General features: G+C 34.8%; 1 protein-coding gene across 6 annotated transcripts in view; it reads left to right on the forward strand.

Moving 5' to 3' along the window:
• G2E3 (G2/M-phase specific E3 ubiquitin protein ligase) overlaps nt 1–18,867 on the forward strand; it is a 50,942-nt gene that overhangs the window by 21,372 nt on the left and 10,703 nt on the right. For 5 of the 6 annotated variants that reach the window (XM_001489169.5, XM_023623473.2, XM_023623481.2 and 2 more), the window contains 8 exons: nt 1,118–1,242; nt 2,921–3,086; nt 6,620–6,726; nt 7,390–7,506; nt 10,483–10,607; nt 10,714–10,846; nt 12,908–13,215; nt 15,051–15,232. In XM_001489169.5, coding sequence (XP_001489219.1) covers nt 1,118–1,242; nt 2,921–3,086; nt 6,620–6,726; nt 7,390–7,506; nt 10,483–10,607; nt 10,714–10,846; nt 12,908–13,215; nt 15,051–15,232 — 1,263 coding nt within the window. Of the gene's footprint in view, nt 1–1,117; nt 1,243–2,920; nt 3,087–3,192; nt 5,174–6,619; nt 6,727–7,389; nt 7,507–10,482; nt 10,608–10,713; nt 10,847–12,907; nt 13,216–15,050; nt 15,233–18,867 lie in introns of those variants that run through there. The other variant, XM_070241517.1, reaches the window with a different exon arrangement.

Below are 18,867 nucleotides of genomic sequence, written 5' to 3' on the forward strand. Positions count from 1 at the left end.
ACTGGGTGGTACTTGAGGGGTCAGCAGAAAGACTATATAATCCCTTCGTCAGTGACTATTATAGTGGCCTTCTCAAGGGTTCCAAGGGGTTTTAAGTGTTGCTCTGTATTTTAGTAAAGGTTGATTCATCTGCTGGTCTTTTTGTTTATATGCCACTGTTAGATTGCAGTTAGTGGCAGTGGTTTTGTATTTGTTTCCTAGGGCTGCCATAATAAATTACCTCAAACTGGGTCACTTCAAACAAATTTATCCTGTTTCAATTCTGGAGACCAGAAGTTTCAATTCAGGCTCTCAGAAGATTGATTCCTTCTAGAAACTCTGAGGGAGAATTTGTTTCATACTTCTCTCCAAGCGTCTGGTGGCTGCTGGCAACCTGTGGCATCCTTGGTTTGTGGCAGCATAACTCCAATCTTTGCTTCCTTCTACACATGGCCTTCACTTCTGTGTCTGTGTCTTAAATCTCCCTCTCCTTTCACTTACAAGGACTGCAGTCATGTGATTTAGGGACCCCCTAAATCCAGGATGATCTCATCTTGAGATCTTTAACTTAGATCTACAAAGACCCTATTTCCAAATAAGATCGCATTCATAGGAATTCAGGAATTAGGACTTGAACATAGCTTTTTGAGCGTCACTATTTAACCTAGTATGGGTATATAACACTTTTTCATTTGGTTAGGATAGAGTGATCCTAGCCAATTTTTTACAGATTGATTTTTAGTTAGTTTTGCTGTTCTTCTTGGTGAACTTCTTAATTTATGTGTTTTCTATTGAGATTTGAATAAGACTGTCGTATATGGTCATTACTTTTACAAACTCTTCAGTTTAAAATATTTTAGCAGATAAGAAGGAAAAGAAACTTGTCAGTTGTATCCATATGTTAGGCTACAGATGTTTCCTTTATCAAAAATTGTTACAGAGGTGAATCTTTAGTGTCATTAGATCGTTTCTGGGTAGAACAATTTTTTGAGGAAATTTCTTTAATATACCATCATCACAGCTGTAGTATGATGAAAATAGTTTTCAGCCTCCCCACAAGGAATATTCATTTATACCTTGGTCATATTTTGTACTCAATTTTTGTGTGTATGACCCCTGTTTTCATATTTTATTCTAGAAATGCTGTATTTGCAAGAAAACTGGTGCTTCAATTGGATGTGTTGCACCACGATGTAAACGAAGTTATCATTTCCCATGTGGACTTCAGAGAGAATGTATTTTCCAATTCACTGGCAATTTTGCGTGAGTTAATTAGCTGTTGAATATGAATGTTAAAGAAAAGTAGAAAATGGATATGTATATCCCAATGATATAATTCCTTTGTAAAATTTCTTTTCAGAGCTGCACTGAGTTTATGCATATGCATTATGTGTATAATGTCTCACTTCCTCTTGTATGGAGTCATTTATGTCTGCAAAGTCTTGAGAATTGCCATGTCTGGAATGGGCTTAATGATTAATAGTCACCTTTGGCTTTCAGCTCTAGAATATAACATGAAACTATTAATTTATTCATATTCAGTGCAAATTTCCACCTTATATAATTCTAGATTTTTATGTCACTCTTTAGATTTAATAGTCCACTTTTCTTCACAGGGCAGTGTGTATTTCTCATTGAGTAAGTTGAAGGCATATAAATGGCTGGAGTCCAAAAAATAAATATTATACCCTAGGATGCCCCTGAAAATATTTACTTCCTGAGTCCAGCTTTAAACATCAAGATTTTATGAATTTTGGTACAGTAGTCCCCCTTTATCTGTAGGGGATACGTTCCAAGACACCCAGTGGACACCTGAAACCGTGGATGGTATCAAACCCTAGATATACTGTGTTTTTTCCTATACGTGTATACCTATGATAAAATTTAATTTATGAATTAGGCGCAGTAAGAGATTAACAACAGTAACTAATAATAAAACAGAACAATTATAATAATAAAAGTTATGAATGTGGTCTCTCACTCTTAAAATATCTTATTGTACTGTACTCACCCTTCTTCTTGTGATGATGTGAGATGATAAAATGCTTACAGGATGAGATCAAGTGAGGTGAATGACGTAGGCATTGTGATATATGTTAGGCTGCTGTTGACCTTCTGGCTGTATGTCAGAAGGGACTTCATCTGTTTTTAGAGCCTGGTTGACCACAGGTAACTGAAACTGTGGAAAGCAAAACTGTGGCTAAGGGGAGTCTACTGTATTTGATATCAGGAGTTTTCTATTTCTTTTAGTCTTTGTGTTCTTGACCTATGTAATGGATTGTTACCACATACGAAAATTGCAGTTTAGAAAATACAAATGAAATAAATTTAGTGGATTAGGAATAAGTTGTTACTTACATTTTATTTGTTACATGATTAAAATATTTACTTTTAAGTTCCTTTAATTTTATACAGTGTTGAGTACAATGGTGTATATACTCTGTTGCTAACAATATTAAGTAGGATTCTCAGCATAATGTTAGTTACTGAAATTCTGTAAGGTAAGTCTCACCACCAAAAGTTCACATTTTGAAAGTCCAGCTCTCCTTGGTCATAGATTGTGAGACTGATTTTTTTTTTTTTTTTCCTTTTTCTCCCCAAAGCCCCCCCAGTACATAGTTGTATATTTTCACTTGTGGGTCCTCCTAGTTGTGGCATGTAGGATGCCACCTCACCATGGCCTGATGAGCGGTGCCATGTCTGCGCCCAGGATCCGAACCAACGAAACCCTGGGGCGCCACAGCGGAGCACGTGAACTTAACCACTCAGCCACAGGACCAGCCCCGTGAGACTGATTTATAGTGCCAAGGTTCCGATCTTTTGTAGGTTAATTGTGAAAGAGAGATGAAGGAATTTTCTCTTATAAATGTGAATTGTAATGCTGGCTTATTTGCACTTTGTAATTTATTAGATGTTGTTTTTAAATAATTTGCATTTTTAGGTCATTTTGTTGGAAGCATCGACCTGTTCAGATTATTACATCTAATAATTATAAAGACTCTTTACCATGCACCATTTGCCTGGAATTTGTTGAGCCTATTCCAACTTATAGCATATTACGAAGTCCTTGTTGTAAGAATGCTTGGTTTCATAGAGACTGTTTACAGGTAAGATGTTTTGTAAACTTTTTCAGATAGAAAATTTCTTGCTTGCTGATTTGAAATTTTATTTTTATTTTTTTATTTTATTTTATTTTATTTTTTTGCTGAGGAGGATTCGCCCTGATCTGTTGCCAGTCTTCCTCTTTTTACTTGAGGAAGATTCGCCCTGAGCTAACATCTGTGCCAGTCATCCTCTATTGTGTGTGTGGGTTGCTGCCACAGCATGGCCACTGACAAGTGGTGTAGATCTGTTCCCCGGGAACTGAACCAGTACCACTGAAGCAGAGCACACCGAACTTAACCACTAGGTCACAGGGCCAGCCTTTGATTTGAATTTTAAATTGGAAAGAATTGATATGTGTATTTTAGCTCTTACTACTTGTAACTTTTAAAACAGCTTTATCAAAGTATATTTTACATATAAAATTCATCGTATTGAAGTGTACAATTAATATTTTAATAAATACTTTAGATATTACCTTTTAATATATATTCACACTTTAAAAATTTTGTTGGTTTTACCTAAGGATTTTGTTTGTGTTTCACAATGAATAAAACACTGGTTTTAATTCCTAAGTTCATGTATATATTTAAGCTTAGAACACCAAGATATGTGAAATGATAGTTTAACTATAAGCCAAGATATTTAAGTGTTAACAGGCTTTTTTTTTTTAACTAATAAACACTTTATGATAACTTCTTGACAGGGAAGTGATTACTGTCTAATGAATTAAAAGTATTAGTTCTTTGAGAGCCACCTTGTATGTCAAATCTGATGACAAGTTTTCAAGTAAATGAAATGTCATAAAACACATGACATTAAATAGTATTTAATATTTTTTTGATTCAGAAAATACTTGAAAATCTTTTAAAGATCCCAGTTATTAATAACATCACATGTAGCATACACATGAAAGTGCCAGCTGATAGACAGTTGTCATTAATATAGAATAGCAAAGTAACAAAGGATTTACTTAAGTTTAATACTGTCTTTTAAAACTTGGCTTTTATTATTGTTTAGTAAAATGAAATGTTATTATTGATTACAAATTATCCACAAAAATATTTTTTAAAGTTAGGAGATGTTGTAAATTCTCTTATATTTCAATAAAGTCTTATAAATACTAACAGTAGTCACAGTAAAGCTTGATTGATTACTGTCTATTTTTTTGTATGAGCCTTGAACTTTTATATTAGGATTATTCAGTTAAAAATGCAGGATAGAGCCTATGTTGTTGAGTAAATATTAGGAATTCTGTTAATTTTTATGAAGAAGTGTTTGTAAAAGGATCCAGAGTGTGCAGTTCATAGACATCGTGAAGTGTTATCTTTACCTATTGAGGAAGAAGTTCACCTTGTATCAGAATCTTAAAAAAGTAATTTAGCTTAATTAAGCGTTTGTATTTAAATGAATGTAATTGCTACCAAATGTATCATATTGTTAATTTTATAACAATGTATTATTTTTCAAGACAAGTAAGATTTGCCTCATCTATGTGTTAATAATGAAATAGAGGTTCTCAGACTTGACCTAGTATTCATAGGGCTTTTTGTGAACACTCGGAAAATACCACGTTTCTAATTCTGTCATTAAAAAGTAGAAATAATATTTCTAACAAACATGTAGGTCTGCTTTATGCAAATAAAATATATCACAGCTGTATGGACACCTATGATGTAAATATTAATAAGCAATTATTACTTGATTAGAACACAGCAAGACAGCTAATTCTTGAGTCATGTTCTCTAAAGCAGCTCCAGTGGTTTTCCACTCTGGTGCTGGAGTCTTAACTGGAAGTAAATGGCGTCTACCCTGTTTGGATAGCTGTACCAATACCTGAAGAAATTTTTTTGAATCTCTGAACTTCGTTAGTATAAACAAGTCAAAGGAAGAACAAACCTATGCAATAGAATGAGAATTGTATGCGGTTCAGCAAATTTCGTTATTTGTGACCACTACAAATGCATTATATATGTTGGGATTTTGTGAAGAGAGACTACAGATTAATATCAAAGAAAGTGGTGGAAATTCTTCACACTGTGTATGTGGAGAGTTGTCACTATTGTTCAGTTTGGATTTCTCCATCATTGCTGTACGTCTTGTTGGTAACATCCATATGACCTATGTTGTTTTTTCCCTTTATTCTAGACCCTTCCTTGTATTGTATCCTGTATTTACTAAGATCTTGGTATCAGTGTACAATTGCTTGAAGACCCTTTAGGTTCAGAGGTTTCGGTAACTTGTTGCTTCCCTCATACGTGCTGTGTGGATGCCCTTGCTAGTTATCTGAACCTGGATTCCTCTTTGTTCATTTCTTCACTATCCACAAATCGTTCCCCAAGTCTGTCAGGTCTACCTAACATATTTTGTGTACATCCTCTTTTGTTGCTACCCTGTGCTTTAAAACCCTCTGTGATTTAACTTCAGACACTTTTTTTTTAACTAGACTTTTCCAGGACCCTAGCATTCTGGTCTTTCTCCTGCATGCCTTATTTCCTATCAATTCTTGACAGTGCTGGCTTTGATTTACCTGTCTAGTCTCAGTACTTGGTTCAGTATGGCCAGCGTGTAATCCCCAGGTATATCATTCATTTGTTCCCTAATCACAGGTGCTCTCTCTTTCCACTGAGACTTGATATGTGCCATTCCTTATCCTTGTGATGTCTTTTGTCCTATTTTCCTGGCAGACCTCTGTTTCATCTTCTGAACTTAGCTTTGACCCCACCATCCCTATGACGTTTTTGTCAGGCGCTTATATAGACTTGGGTACTTCTTCTTCTCTCTTTAAAAGATTTTTAAAGAACACTTTTACCCTGTAATATAATTGTACACCTGTATACCTACTAACAAGGATTTATTGAAGTTGGATCTAAGTCATTTTATGTTTCTATTTTTGGTACATAGCTTAGTGTGTAGCACCTATATCGTAGGGGTTAAATATTTGTTAAATGAATGTGTACTGCTCATTTTTAAATTTTGGATTGTCTACTCTTTCTAATAGGCTTATAATTTCTGGTCTCCTTCTAAGTACCTCTGCCTGCTGCTTCTGTCTTTGTTATTTGCTGAAGCAGTGACAATAGATTTTATATTTTAACTCCCTTAGGAAGAAAACTAACTTAGAGATTGAGTTAAAAACAGAACCAAGGATGCTTTATATATAACACTTATTTAAACATCATTCCTAGATGAAGTATCGCAAGAGTTTTACTATGTTATTCACAGAAAGTAATGGGCAACACAGTATTTGGGAACAGAAATTACATTAGACATGAATGGTTGAGAAAAATCTATGGGTGATAGATGTAAAGCTAACAACAGGCAATTTATTAGCTTAATTTTTTTTTTGACCATTAGGAAAAAAGATCTCCAAATTTTAGCAGTGGGATAACTTAGTTTATCAAAGTTTGAGAACTACAAGCATAGAAAATGGTTTCATAATAAATTAAGTGAAAAATAGCCCGTGTTCTGTTAGCTCTGTCGTTCATAACGTGATAATCTGTTAAATTGTTAACAATAGATTTTCTATTTTCCACTATAGGTTCAAGCAATAAATGCAGGAGTGTTTTTCTTTAGATGCACAATATGCAATAATAGTGATATATTTCAGAAAGAAATGTTGAGAATGGGAATTCATATTCCTGAAAAGTGAGTAACATTTAGCCTTTTAACAAAAAGGTGTTTTAAATGTAGGATTTTAATAACAGTAGAATTTATCATTTCTGTCTGGTTAAGTGCTCATGGACAAGTAGCCTTTTCAAAGGGGGAAATGTAAAGCCGCCCCCACTGCCTCCCCCTTCGTCTCCCCAAATTGCTGGTTCTTGAGAGCAGGGACTGTGACTTCAATGTCTCATTAGTTGATTATCTCTTAATAAAATGCCTCAGTTGTATACATTATGAATTGATTGATTTATACATAAATATAAGAGACTTCAAAATGGTATGTATGAATTATCTAAGAGAATCAAGGTGTGGTTTAAAATGTATGAGAAGAATTTTCTTAATATTTAAAGATGAGGAATCTATAAATGATACTAAACTTGAAATTAAAAAATTGGAAGTGAAATATTAGGAAAAATGTAAATTTTAGAAAATTTCTGTTTAATTTTTCATTTAGCATTTGAAAATTTGCTGTGAGTAGGATAAAATGACGCTAATGGATTTATATCTTGAAGAGAATGATTAGTTCTAAAAAGAACAAGTTTTATCCTTATTCCTAAGTATGTGAAAAGTTTTTATTTTTAGACTCATTACCAATCCTTGTGTAACATTTTAGGTCAAAGTATATTTTATATCTTGTTTCAATTACAGAGATGCATCTTGGGAATTAGAGGAAAATGCTTATCAAGAGCTTCTACAGCACTATGAACGTTGCGACGTCCGAAGATGTCGTTGCAAAGAAGGGCGAGACTATAACGCGCCTAATAGGTATATTAGGAAGTTTGGTTGTGCTTAGTGTCCTTATTTAAACCTTCAGCTGAGGAAGTAGGTTTTCTAGCTAGTAAAATGTAGTTTTGTCCTTGGATGTTTGAAGTTTTAACTTGAGATGAGGTATATTTGTTAAATGTATATTTACATCCGTTTACAGAGAAATTACTACAGCCAGCATAGGTGTACCTTATTTCTGTGGTGTATTTTCATGAGGCTCTATTTTCTGGAGCTGCACTGTCCTATGTGGTAGCCACTAGCCACATGTGGCTACTGAGCACTTGAAATGTGGCTGTTCCAAATTGAGAGGTGTTCTAAAATAACACACCAAACACTTAGTCTGTATATTAGTTGCTAGGGCTGCCATAACAAAATGCCACAAACTGGCTTAAACAACACAAATTTATTTTCTCACAATCCTACAGGCTAGAAGTCGAAGATAAAGGTATTGGTAGGTTTGATTTCTTCCAAAGCCTCTCTCCGTGGCTTGCACGTGGCTCCCTTCTAGCTGTGTCCTCACATGATTGTCACTCTGTCTTTGTCCTAATCTTCTTTTCTTAGAAGGACACCAGTCATAGTGGATTAGGGCCCATCCCTGTGACCTCATTTTATCTTAATTATCTATTTAAAGGCCTTGAGGTACTGACTGTTAGGACTTCAGCGTATGAATTTGGGGGGACACAATTCAGCCCACAACAGTAAGAAATAAAGAACTTAAAATATCTTTTTAATACTTTTTTGTATTGATTACCTGTTGAACAAAATGATATTTTGAAAATATTTAAATTCATTTCACCTGTTTCTTTTACCTTCTTAAATCTGATTATTAGAAAAATTTAAATTACATATGTAATTTGCATTACATTTCTGTTAGATAGCACTATTCTAGAAGTTAATTTAACTAGATTAATCTAGAGCTGTTTCTTTTGGATCACTATAAAAATGCTTTGGCATTTGAAATTTGTTGATTACTCTTTTGTAATGTCAGTAGATATTGGCTCTAACCTTAATCAACAATCATTTTGTGCCTTTGTATGTACACTATACTGTGTTGGATACTAAAAATCAAGAATATTTTCATTTTTTTAAGATGCAGAATAAAAAGTAAATCCAGTGTTGTCAAAATTTATGTGGGAAATTTCAATAAATTTTTATCCCTGTTACACAATCTTAACATGGCAAACTGAAGCTTAAAGTGCAGAGCAGAATATTAAGAGCCTTGTTTCTCATGGAAGGTGATTGGCTGGGTCTCCTACTACTTATTTATGAAGACTCAGCTCGGTTGCTAGCTTTGGAAAGTTTCCCCTAAGCAGCTCTTACCACCCCTGATTCTCCATTCTGGGATGGGTTTTCCATTTATCATGCTTGTTACAGCATAACTGACATTGTATAAATTTGTCTTTGCCATTAGACAAAAAATTCCTTAAGGGCAGAGATCTCATTGAAGATGTTGAGTAATGTGTATTCTTGCCTGTGTTACTTAATCTGGTGACCTTGGTTATTGATTTATAAATATTAATAGTACCCCTCTCAAGGGATGTGCTGAGGCACAGATGAGATACTTGATATAAATGAGTTTTGTAAGCAATAAATCACTTTAGAGTTCTAAGAAGCAATACATTCATTAATATTGATATTTTCTAAATTCATTTTAGGCTGTTTTAATTAACCTGTATTTATTTCTTGTAAACCAGTGTTCACCCAGTCAGGAGCTACCAAACTCCCATTCCTGTCTGGCAGCTACCTGAGTTTGCTTTCCCTTGCCTTTTCTGCTGGGACACGCATACCTGCTATGTGAATGGTTTCTTTCACAATCTCTTTCTCTCTCATCCTAGTGATAGGAAGGCAGTTTTGCTGAAAGGCAGCATGGTGTAGTGGTAGGAGCATGGGTCTGAAGCCAGGTAAACTGGGGTGGAGCCTCGCTGTGAGACTTAGGAGCAGTGTGAACTTGATTGGGCAAGTTATTTATCCCCTGTGCCTTAGTTTCCTGTTCTTTAAAATGCAGGTCATTACAGTGGTTTTCCCTGCCTTCTAAAATTATGAGGGTTAAAATTTTCATGTAAGAAGGACCTGGTGTATAATAAGCACTCATGTTATCTGTCATCTTTCTCTCTCTTCATCGTCAGTTGGCAGAACTCTCTGGGGAATGGGGAGGGACACACACATACACACCCATATCCACACAGAGGGCTTTGTGCCAACACCTACCAGAGGGGAGGGTTCCAGCTGCCTCTCTTATCATCCACACATCCACACACTCAGGGAGTATATCCATTTATATAGAGAGAGAGTGTGCTCATAACCATACAAAGAGAAGGCCCCCACACCACTATCCACACCCACACTCATATAGAAAATGTGAATACGGACTGGCACACGTCACACAACACAGTGGGGAAACATGGGCGTGAGGGGTTGGGGGGAATAGATGAGAGAGAATGTGAATGTGAACCGGGTAGTAAGACTGGATCCTGTTGAGCTACACATACCTGAGGTGTCTGAGTAATCTTGTTGCGGGAAATAATTTGTCACCTTGAATGAGAAAGACAATATTTTAGGTAAGAATGTATTTACTGAATCCTTCCTCCAAATCAGACACACTGACACAGCAGCCTTTCTATGAGCAGAGTCGTCTCCAAATATAAAAGAAAAATTTTTTTCCTCCTTAATCGTATTCTTTTTGTTGTTAGTATTTTTTGTGCATGTGCATGTACTTGTTGGTATTTAGGTTAGGTATTTTAAGTTAGAGAATATTTACAGGAGGAGGTTACAAACATCATAAATGAAATAAAAAAATGCTTTTTTTAAGAATAACTAATGCAGTATCAAAGCAGATAATCTCTCTTTCCTGCTTTAGTAAAAGGGTTGATTGTGTGTGTATGCGACGGACAGTGAGGCCTGTGGTGGTGCTTGTGGTTTGAATTAGACTAAGTTAATACCAAAAGGTAAACATCTGCTTCCCTTTTATGTCTGCAGCAAATGGGAAATAAAGCGCTGTCAGTGTTGTGGTTCTAGTGGCACACATTTAGCCTGTTCCTCACTACGATCCTGGGAACAAAATTGGGAGTGTTTGGAATGTAGAGGTATTCTCTACAATTCAGGTAATATTTTGTAATTTTGAGTAAAGCTGTTTTTATTCAAATGCATATTACTAAAAAGTTTCTACTTATATTTCTGTTATGCTAACATTGTGTTTTAAATCTGCAGGGGATTTCCAAAAACCCAAAAAACATGCATTACCCAACACTAATAATGTGGGAATAACTGATTGTCTGTTGGAAGAGTCATCACCTAAATTACCTAGACAGTCACCTGGAGCCCAGCGTAAAGATCTGCTGAGGTGTGTATTTTGAATTGGAGAAACATATAAAACTTTATTTTGAGAAAATTACAACTGGAAGTGCTATATACACTTAGAATATTAGCTGAACTTACAGAAGTCTGGAAAGAACCCAGCATTTGATAATGAAATCAATGCAAACAGCATTTTAAAAAAAATAAAAAGGATAGAATAGAATATAAAATATCAGTTTGCATTGCAAATAGAGAACATGTATGAGATATTTTAAGTTATTTGTGTACTGAGTCATGATGTAAAATATATTTTTTATTATAGATCATTTTCAAGGTAGTTTAAAAAACATTCATCTGGCAAATGTGCTTATAATGTTATTTGATTATGAGTAAGATAAGAAATTAAAATATCAAGCATACTATGTGACTTTGTTAAAAGAAAGGAATCATTTAATAAGAGATGGTTTATTTTTTATTTCTTAATCATTTGTTTATTTACTGTCAGTGTCAAAGGTTTAAATGTCAGCTCTTTAGAAAGCTTAAGGCATGCTTACAAGTATTATTGTATTAATGCCTAACTTTTCATAAGACAGCAAAATAAGTAGCTTTCAAAATCATTCATAAACATTTAAATAAGACTAGAATTACATCTTCATACTGTGTCAGGTATTTGTTCAATTCAAGTTAGTATTTTTAAGTATGGGTGGCTTTGCAAAAGGGTTTATATAGAGCCTTGCTTTAGCCAATGGGGGAAAAAATAGAAGTAACATTAGTAGCTAAGCATGATGAAGTACTTTCTTGTTAAAAGTAGTATCTAGTTAAAAGAAGAAGGAGGAAAAGAGAATTTTTATGAAAATATCTGATAACTAGATTTGCAGATAGAAGTGGAATACGAAGTACTATTCAAAAAGTGAAGAATTACTGTTTTAAGATACCACTTGTGTTAACTGAAAATTTGTTATATTTTTATAATGTTTTTAGTATCAAAAAAGATATTCATATTATTTTTAAGTAATTTTAATATTTACCTTTCCAAAGATGTTATACCTTCTTGCTCCTGCTTTTAACATGCTGTCATACTCTAGAAGAATAGCATAGGCATTCCCACTCCAGGCAGGAGCAAGGAATCAACCTGCTACAAGAAGGTATATTTCTGAAGGATTATCTTCAGAAGACTGGTTTTCCTTCAACCTGGGTTAATGAATAGGGGATTGTGTGAAGAAAGGTAAAGCAGAGCCTGACCCACACTAGGCTATTGTAACGTCTTAGGATGGGAAGAACTTATACTTGATGTAGAAAGATGATCCATGAATGTTGCCCCAAAGAGGATTATTTTGAGTACACCAATCCCAATTACAGATGGAGAAACTGAGGCAGGGAGCAATTGAGTTAGCTCATACAGTTGCCTGGATGTCTTGTTAAGAGACAGATTACTGGGCCTCATGCTCAGAGGTTCTGATTCTGTTTATCTGTTGTGGGGCTCAAGAATTTGCATTTCTAACAAGTTTCCAGATGCTGCTGCTGCTGCTGGTCTGGGACCACACCTTGAGAACTACTGGTATAGACTAAAACGTACTATTTAAAGGGTTGTGAATTCTGTTTATAATATTAGCTCTACTGTTAATTAACTTAATGATTAAAAATACATTGTGTAATCTCTTAAAACCACAGTTCTCTCATATAGTCAGCAGAGACTATGTTTGCTCTATTTTTAAAGGATCTTGTGAACATACAATGTAAGATACAGTTAGGCGAGCATATGTTGTAGCCATTGGCCAGAAAGGTAAGAGTTTGACGTTCTGACTCTTACACCTGAATCCACTGAAGTGATCAAATTTGAGATAATCATCAATCAGCATTCTCATAAATCATTTATGACATTAGATGATTTTAATTTGATAAGAAGACTGGGGAGAGGAAATCAAGAATTTAGAACTAAGGTTATCAGATAACTGTTTTTGGTTCCAGTGTCTGCTTTTGGGTGGTTGTTGGGGAAGAACTTCCTTCTAATCTTTTTTTCTATTATTTTTTTATTGGCTGTATAACTGTTGTGTCACATAAAGTACTTTAGAGTACTTACCTCTATGTTTAAATTCATGTTTTATAGGCAAGGCAGCAAATTTAGAAGAGATATTGCAACCATTATAATAGAGTTAGGATTTCAAATTAAAAGAAAAACTAAAAAATTATATATCAACAAAGCCAAAATCTGGAATAGTGCCTTAGATGGATTCAGAAATCAAAACTTTAATCCTTCATACTCAATTGAAGTAGTATATGTTAATGAAAATGATAATTTTGGAAGAGAGCATCCTGGATCAAAGCAAGAATTCCTAAGTCTCTTAATGCAACATCTTGAGAACTCACCATTGTTTGAAGGGTCCTTGTCAAAGAACTTGTCTCTAAATTCTCAAGGTAATTATTTTATTTATTATTGTACATACTGAATATACCGTGTGTAAAGAAAGAGATAGCTGATTAGAATTGATACTCAATACCTGTGGTCAAAATGTGTAACTCACTTTGTTAATAAAATACTGATAGAATCACAGAAAAGAGGGGAGAAGTGACCTTTTTAAGAGTAAATTTTGTAGTGAAACATTTTTTATTTAAGAATATCTTTAATTTCTTTATAGCAGTATCCTCTGTGAAGTGATTCTATAATTAAATTTAACTTCCCAAAAAGTACTTTATATTCGTTCTAATTTCATTTGAGAGTAGCCAAATGGGATGGATGATTATTTGAGCCCTTCTTATTCAAATATTTGGAATTTGCATTTGGCATATTTCTTTACAACCTAGGATTTTTATAACAATTTTCTGATCCACATGGAACAGATTTTTTTTAATGTACTTTTGCTTTCAAGAATTTTTTCTTGCAGTTATGTATATGATACTTTTCTATCTTCAGGTGAGGAATTACTGTGATTAAAACAGACATCTCAAAACACTGGTTAATTCTAGCATTCTTTTTTAGGAGCTTTTATTCCACTTTTGCTGTAATAGGAAATTCAAAAGAGAGTGAGAAGACTTCTTTCATTCCTTTTGAATTTCCTCCTATGTGTTCCTTAGAACTTCCTCACCATTGCCTGAAGCATCATTAAAATAATTGAGAAACTACCAAGGATCATTTATACTATATACCGTACTCATAGCTTAATTTTAAACTCCCTTAAAAAAAAAAAAGACTCCAAATAATCAGTAATGTTAACTCGAGGCAGTTTTGGTACAGTGGAAAGTACATGATTTTAAGTCACAAAATCTGAAGTCAGTGTATACACATCTACTTCAGAAGCTTTATATCCTTGGATTAATTACATAGCCTCTCTGGATCTCAGTTTCTTCATCTGTAAAATGTAACTACTAATATGTAGTATATAGGTTATTGTTGAGATTTTGTTATTAGTTTAGGTATTGTTAATGTTACTTATTAATAAGTAGCTTTGAACAATTTTTAGAAAAAATAAAAATTACATATCTTTTTGACTTATCAAAGTAGCTGAAATCTTTTAAATGACAATTTAAAAAGCACTGAAAGCTGTAATGATATGGTGATACAGCATATATTTGGGGAGTAAATTTGTGCTATTTTGGAAGATAATTTAGGACTATGTAATCGATAACCTTAAAAATATTCATACCTTTTGAATTACTAATACATATGTAGGAATCTATCCTAAGCAAATAATCAAAGATATATAAACAAGAATATGTAAATAGATGTTTATTGTAACATTGTGTCTCATATAGTTGAAAATGTTACTCAGCCAGGGTATCCAATAATAATGGGATGGTTTACATACTAGCACATCTGTAAATTAGTCTTAATACATCCGTTAGCTGTATATTTTAATAATTTTAAATAATATGAAAGAAGTTTACAATATAGTAAGCGGAAAAAAGCAAAAGTCACACTATTTATGTATATATTTATATACACAGGCCAAATACACCAAAGTGTATACACTGATTATCATGGTGGTAGGAGTATTGGTGATTTTTTAAAAAAGATTTTCTGTATTTATGTTTTTTCTACATTAGATTATTACTTTGTATTTAGAAGAATATATTTTTTATATCTTTTAGGTGAGATCTATATTTTATACATGATTATAGGTTCTAGTAATTGCTTTTACATTTATCTAATGCTTAGGGTTTTTTATTTTTAATTATATATGTATTCATTATATATGATGGTTATCTTATAATAGTAAAAGAAGTATTTAATGTATTTTCATCTGTATTTACAGCTCTGAAAGACAATCTTTACTATGAAGCTGGCAAAATGCTTGCCATTTCTTTGGTTCATGGTGGTCCTTCACCTGGTTTCTTTTCTAAAACCTTATTTGACTGCCTTGTTTATGGACCAGAAAATACCCAACCAATTTTAGATGATGTTTCCGACTTTGATGTGGCACAAATTGTAATGAGGGTAAGAAATGTACCTATTTATTAAAATGTAGACTACATTCTAGATAAATTTGAATATACAGAATAGATCCGCAATAGAATAATAATACTCTTTGTGGAGTAGTTAAGTGTACCAGCAGAGTTCACAACCAGTTAAGAGAGAGATGTAAAGGTCAGACAGCTAGAGATCAAAGTGCCAGGTTTAATGTTGATAAAACCAGTTGGATAACGTGACTTCGATCTGTGGTCAGATGGCTTGCCAACACTCCTTAGAACTAGATGGATTTATCCACCCTGCCGGAGACCATATAAAGCAAGTTCCTGAGGCCAGCCTGGGGGCACAGCGGTTAAGTTCGCACATTCTGCTTCTCAGTGGCCCGGGGTTTGCTGGTTCGGATCCCAGGTGCAGACATGGCACCGCTTGGCAAAAGCCACGCTGTGGTAGACGTCCCAGTATAAAGTAGAGGAAGATGGGCCAGTCTTCCTCAGCGACAAAAGGGGAAGGTTGGCAGTAGTTAGCTCAGGGCTAATCTTCCTCAAAAAAAAAAAAAAAGCAAGCAAGTTCCTTGTGGCACACTAGAGAGCAGATGAAAGTGCACTTTCCTGCAGGCAGGTGGATCTGAAGAGAGGAAGGACTTGGCTTGCCAGTCAGAAAACTTATCCTTCCTCTTGCAGGGAGATATGAGTGACAGGTGGAGAGAAAGACCACGGCTGAGTTTCTTCTATATGGAAACAAGTGGGGAGACTCAATGTTCCTAAAAATAGTAACCATTTGTTGAGCCCTGTGCTACACATGTTACATGTACAAATTGTTTAGTTATAATGCCCGATAAGTATCATTGCCTACGTGCTGGTTTGGAAACTAATGAAGACATTGAAAGCCATTCAACTTTTCTTCCCTTAACCTCTCTCCTACTTAAGCCTACTCTATCCATTGCCTTAATTAATAAGCAGTATAGTTTAATGGTTAAAAGCAAATCCCCAGAAGTCAGATTTTAGTTTGAAATGACTGCTATAAGCCATGTGACCTTGGGCATGTTAATGTTGTTAAGCCTCAGTTTCTAAATCATAAAGGAAGCAATATGGAAGCGTGTTGTTATAATAATTCCATTTATTTGGCCCAAGACTCCTCATCCTAAAATGGTATTTTAAATTAACCCTTTAAATCTTTGACTTAGTTTTCCTTTTCTCCTCTTTCCCAAAAAAATGTACTTTAGTTTAACTTTATTTTCTTTACTTCCTCTTTCCTATTCATTTCTTAACTTCTTTTCTTCAGCCTTCTGTTCTCACCACCACTCTTCCAAGTTAGCTAGTTCATAGCTGATTCTCAGGGATCTAAATCTCCACATGCAAAGGCCTTTCTTTCCTAACCTCTCATCTTGTCTGACTTCTGCAATCACTACTGTCTTCGAATTCCTCTCTACTGTTTTGTTTCTATTTTTTTACTGCAGTAACATTGGATTATAATATTATATAGCTTTCAGTCCTCTCTACTGCTTTCTTTAGTGTTGTACTCCCTCCTACTTTTGACTGCTACTGTCTTTTTTTAATGTTTCTTCTTCCTACGCCTGGAACTTAGGTATTTTTCAGTCTTGTCTTAATAGTTCTCATTCTATACTGTTTGGAAAGCTTCTTCTCGCCCGTAAGCTTTCTGAATGACTCCCAGACCTGTATTTTTGAGCCCCTATATAAGATCTGGGTCTTGCTATCACTTTGAGCCCAACATATTTAAGACAGAACTAATTTTTTTTCCCTGAATTTGTTTTTTTGCCTGATTTTACTATTCTTTACGAGAGATTTCTTATTTCCAAGCTGTTCTGGAGAAGGGATTATTTTTATTCTTCCATACTCCGTTTATCAGTATGTGTCAAATCATCTGTCTCTAAGAGTGGCATGTCTTCAGCCTTTCCTTCTTATTTCCAGTGTGCCTACTATACCAAATTCAAATTATGTCTAAGCTTAAACAATTAGGATATTATTCTAATTATCTTATTCAGGGTGATTCTTTCAAAAGTGTAGTTTTGACCATGCTCTTTCTTCCTCTTCATTAGGACATTTAAAGCTTCTAACTCTCATGGCTTTATCTTTTCTTGTCTCTGTACTCTTATTCATGTTTGTTGGTTCATTTAGTCACCAAATACTGTGTACTCTGTACTGTCTCATCACTGAAGACAGAGTGGTGAACCAAACAAAATCCGTGCCTCCATGGAATTCATATTTTAGAGGGAAGACAGAGGATAAACAACTATAGTATACTGTCATGTAGTAAAATGTATTACAAAAAGAAAAGAAAGGAGATAGATAATGCATGGATATAATAAGTAAGAGCTTAGGCTAAGCTTCCGTAACATAGAGATCCAAAAAGACAGTAGCTCAAAAGCAGATGTTTGGGGCCAGCCCCGTGACCAAGTGGTTTAGTTTGCACGCTCTGCTTCGATGGCCCAGAGTTTCGCTGGTTAGGATCCTGGGCGCGGACATGGCACCACTCATCAGGCCATGCTGAGGCGGTGTCCCACATGCCACAACTAGAAGGACCCACAAGCAGAAATACACAACTCTGTACCAGGGGCCTTTGGGGAGAATAAAACAGACAAACAAACAAAAAACAGATGTTTACTTATCTCTAAAATCCATTGTTTAGTTTTTAGGGTAAGGCTTGGCAAATTATGGCCATAGGCCAAGTCTGTGCTACTGCCTCTTGTACGTAAAGTTTTATTGGAATACAACAGCACCCATTTGTTATGTGTCTGTGACTGCTTTCACACTATAATAGCACAGCTGAGTAAGTGTGACAGATACCAACCATATGGCATAAAATGCTGTATCTGGCCTTTACAGAAATGGCTCTTACTTTAGAGATACAGTTGTGATACACCAGGTCATCCAGAGAATTGGATTCCTTCCTCTCGTTGTGTGATCACTTAGGATATTATCTTCATCTACATGGCTGAAGCTTGCTCTTGTGAGAGAAGGTGGAAGTAGAGTACAGGGAAGTTTGGCACATCTTCACTCACATCTTATCAGACAGCTCTTTGTCACATATGACCACATCTAGCTGCAAGGAAAGCCTGGCTATGTGCCCGGCTAAAACTCAGGGTGGTAGTTTGGGAGCGTGAGGCAACGTATCCTACTGTTAGCGTTGGACAGAGTTGAAGGTAGTATTTTGAACAAAGTAGTCAGGAAAGACTTGTGAGATTTCAGCAGAGATCTGAAATGAATGAGGGAATCATATAAATGTCTGGGAGAAGAGTTTTTTGGAAAGAAGAAATAGGAAGGAAATTTTCCATTCAAATGTACGTTAACTGCCTCCTATTTTTATCTTTCTCCCTCTGTAACTTTGTTCAAGAACTAACCTATATGAAAGTGTGCAGCATATAAATGTCAAGTATTTCTTTGTTTATGCTGTTCGTCTCTTACGTCTCAGTTGATATTCTTTCTCTTTCCTGAAATCTCAGGTCATCTCATTCGTCTCTAGTGGTATGTAACTGTTCTATGTCAATTTTTGCCTTTTATGTAAATAATTTCCTATATCAAAGTGGCATTATACTCTAGATTTCTTTAAGGAAGAAATATACAATATTTATTAAACTGAATTATCAGATATTTATTCTAAACAAATAGTTCTTGGTATACTTTCACTCCACCCTGGTGTACTCA

This window comes from Equus caballus, chromosome 1 (genome assembly GCF_041296265.1).
Source record: "Equus caballus isolate H_3958 breed thoroughbred chromosome 1, TB-T2T, whole genome shotgun sequence".
Classification (NCBI taxonomy): domain Eukaryota; kingdom Metazoa; phylum Chordata; class Mammalia; order Perissodactyla; family Equidae; genus Equus; species Equus caballus.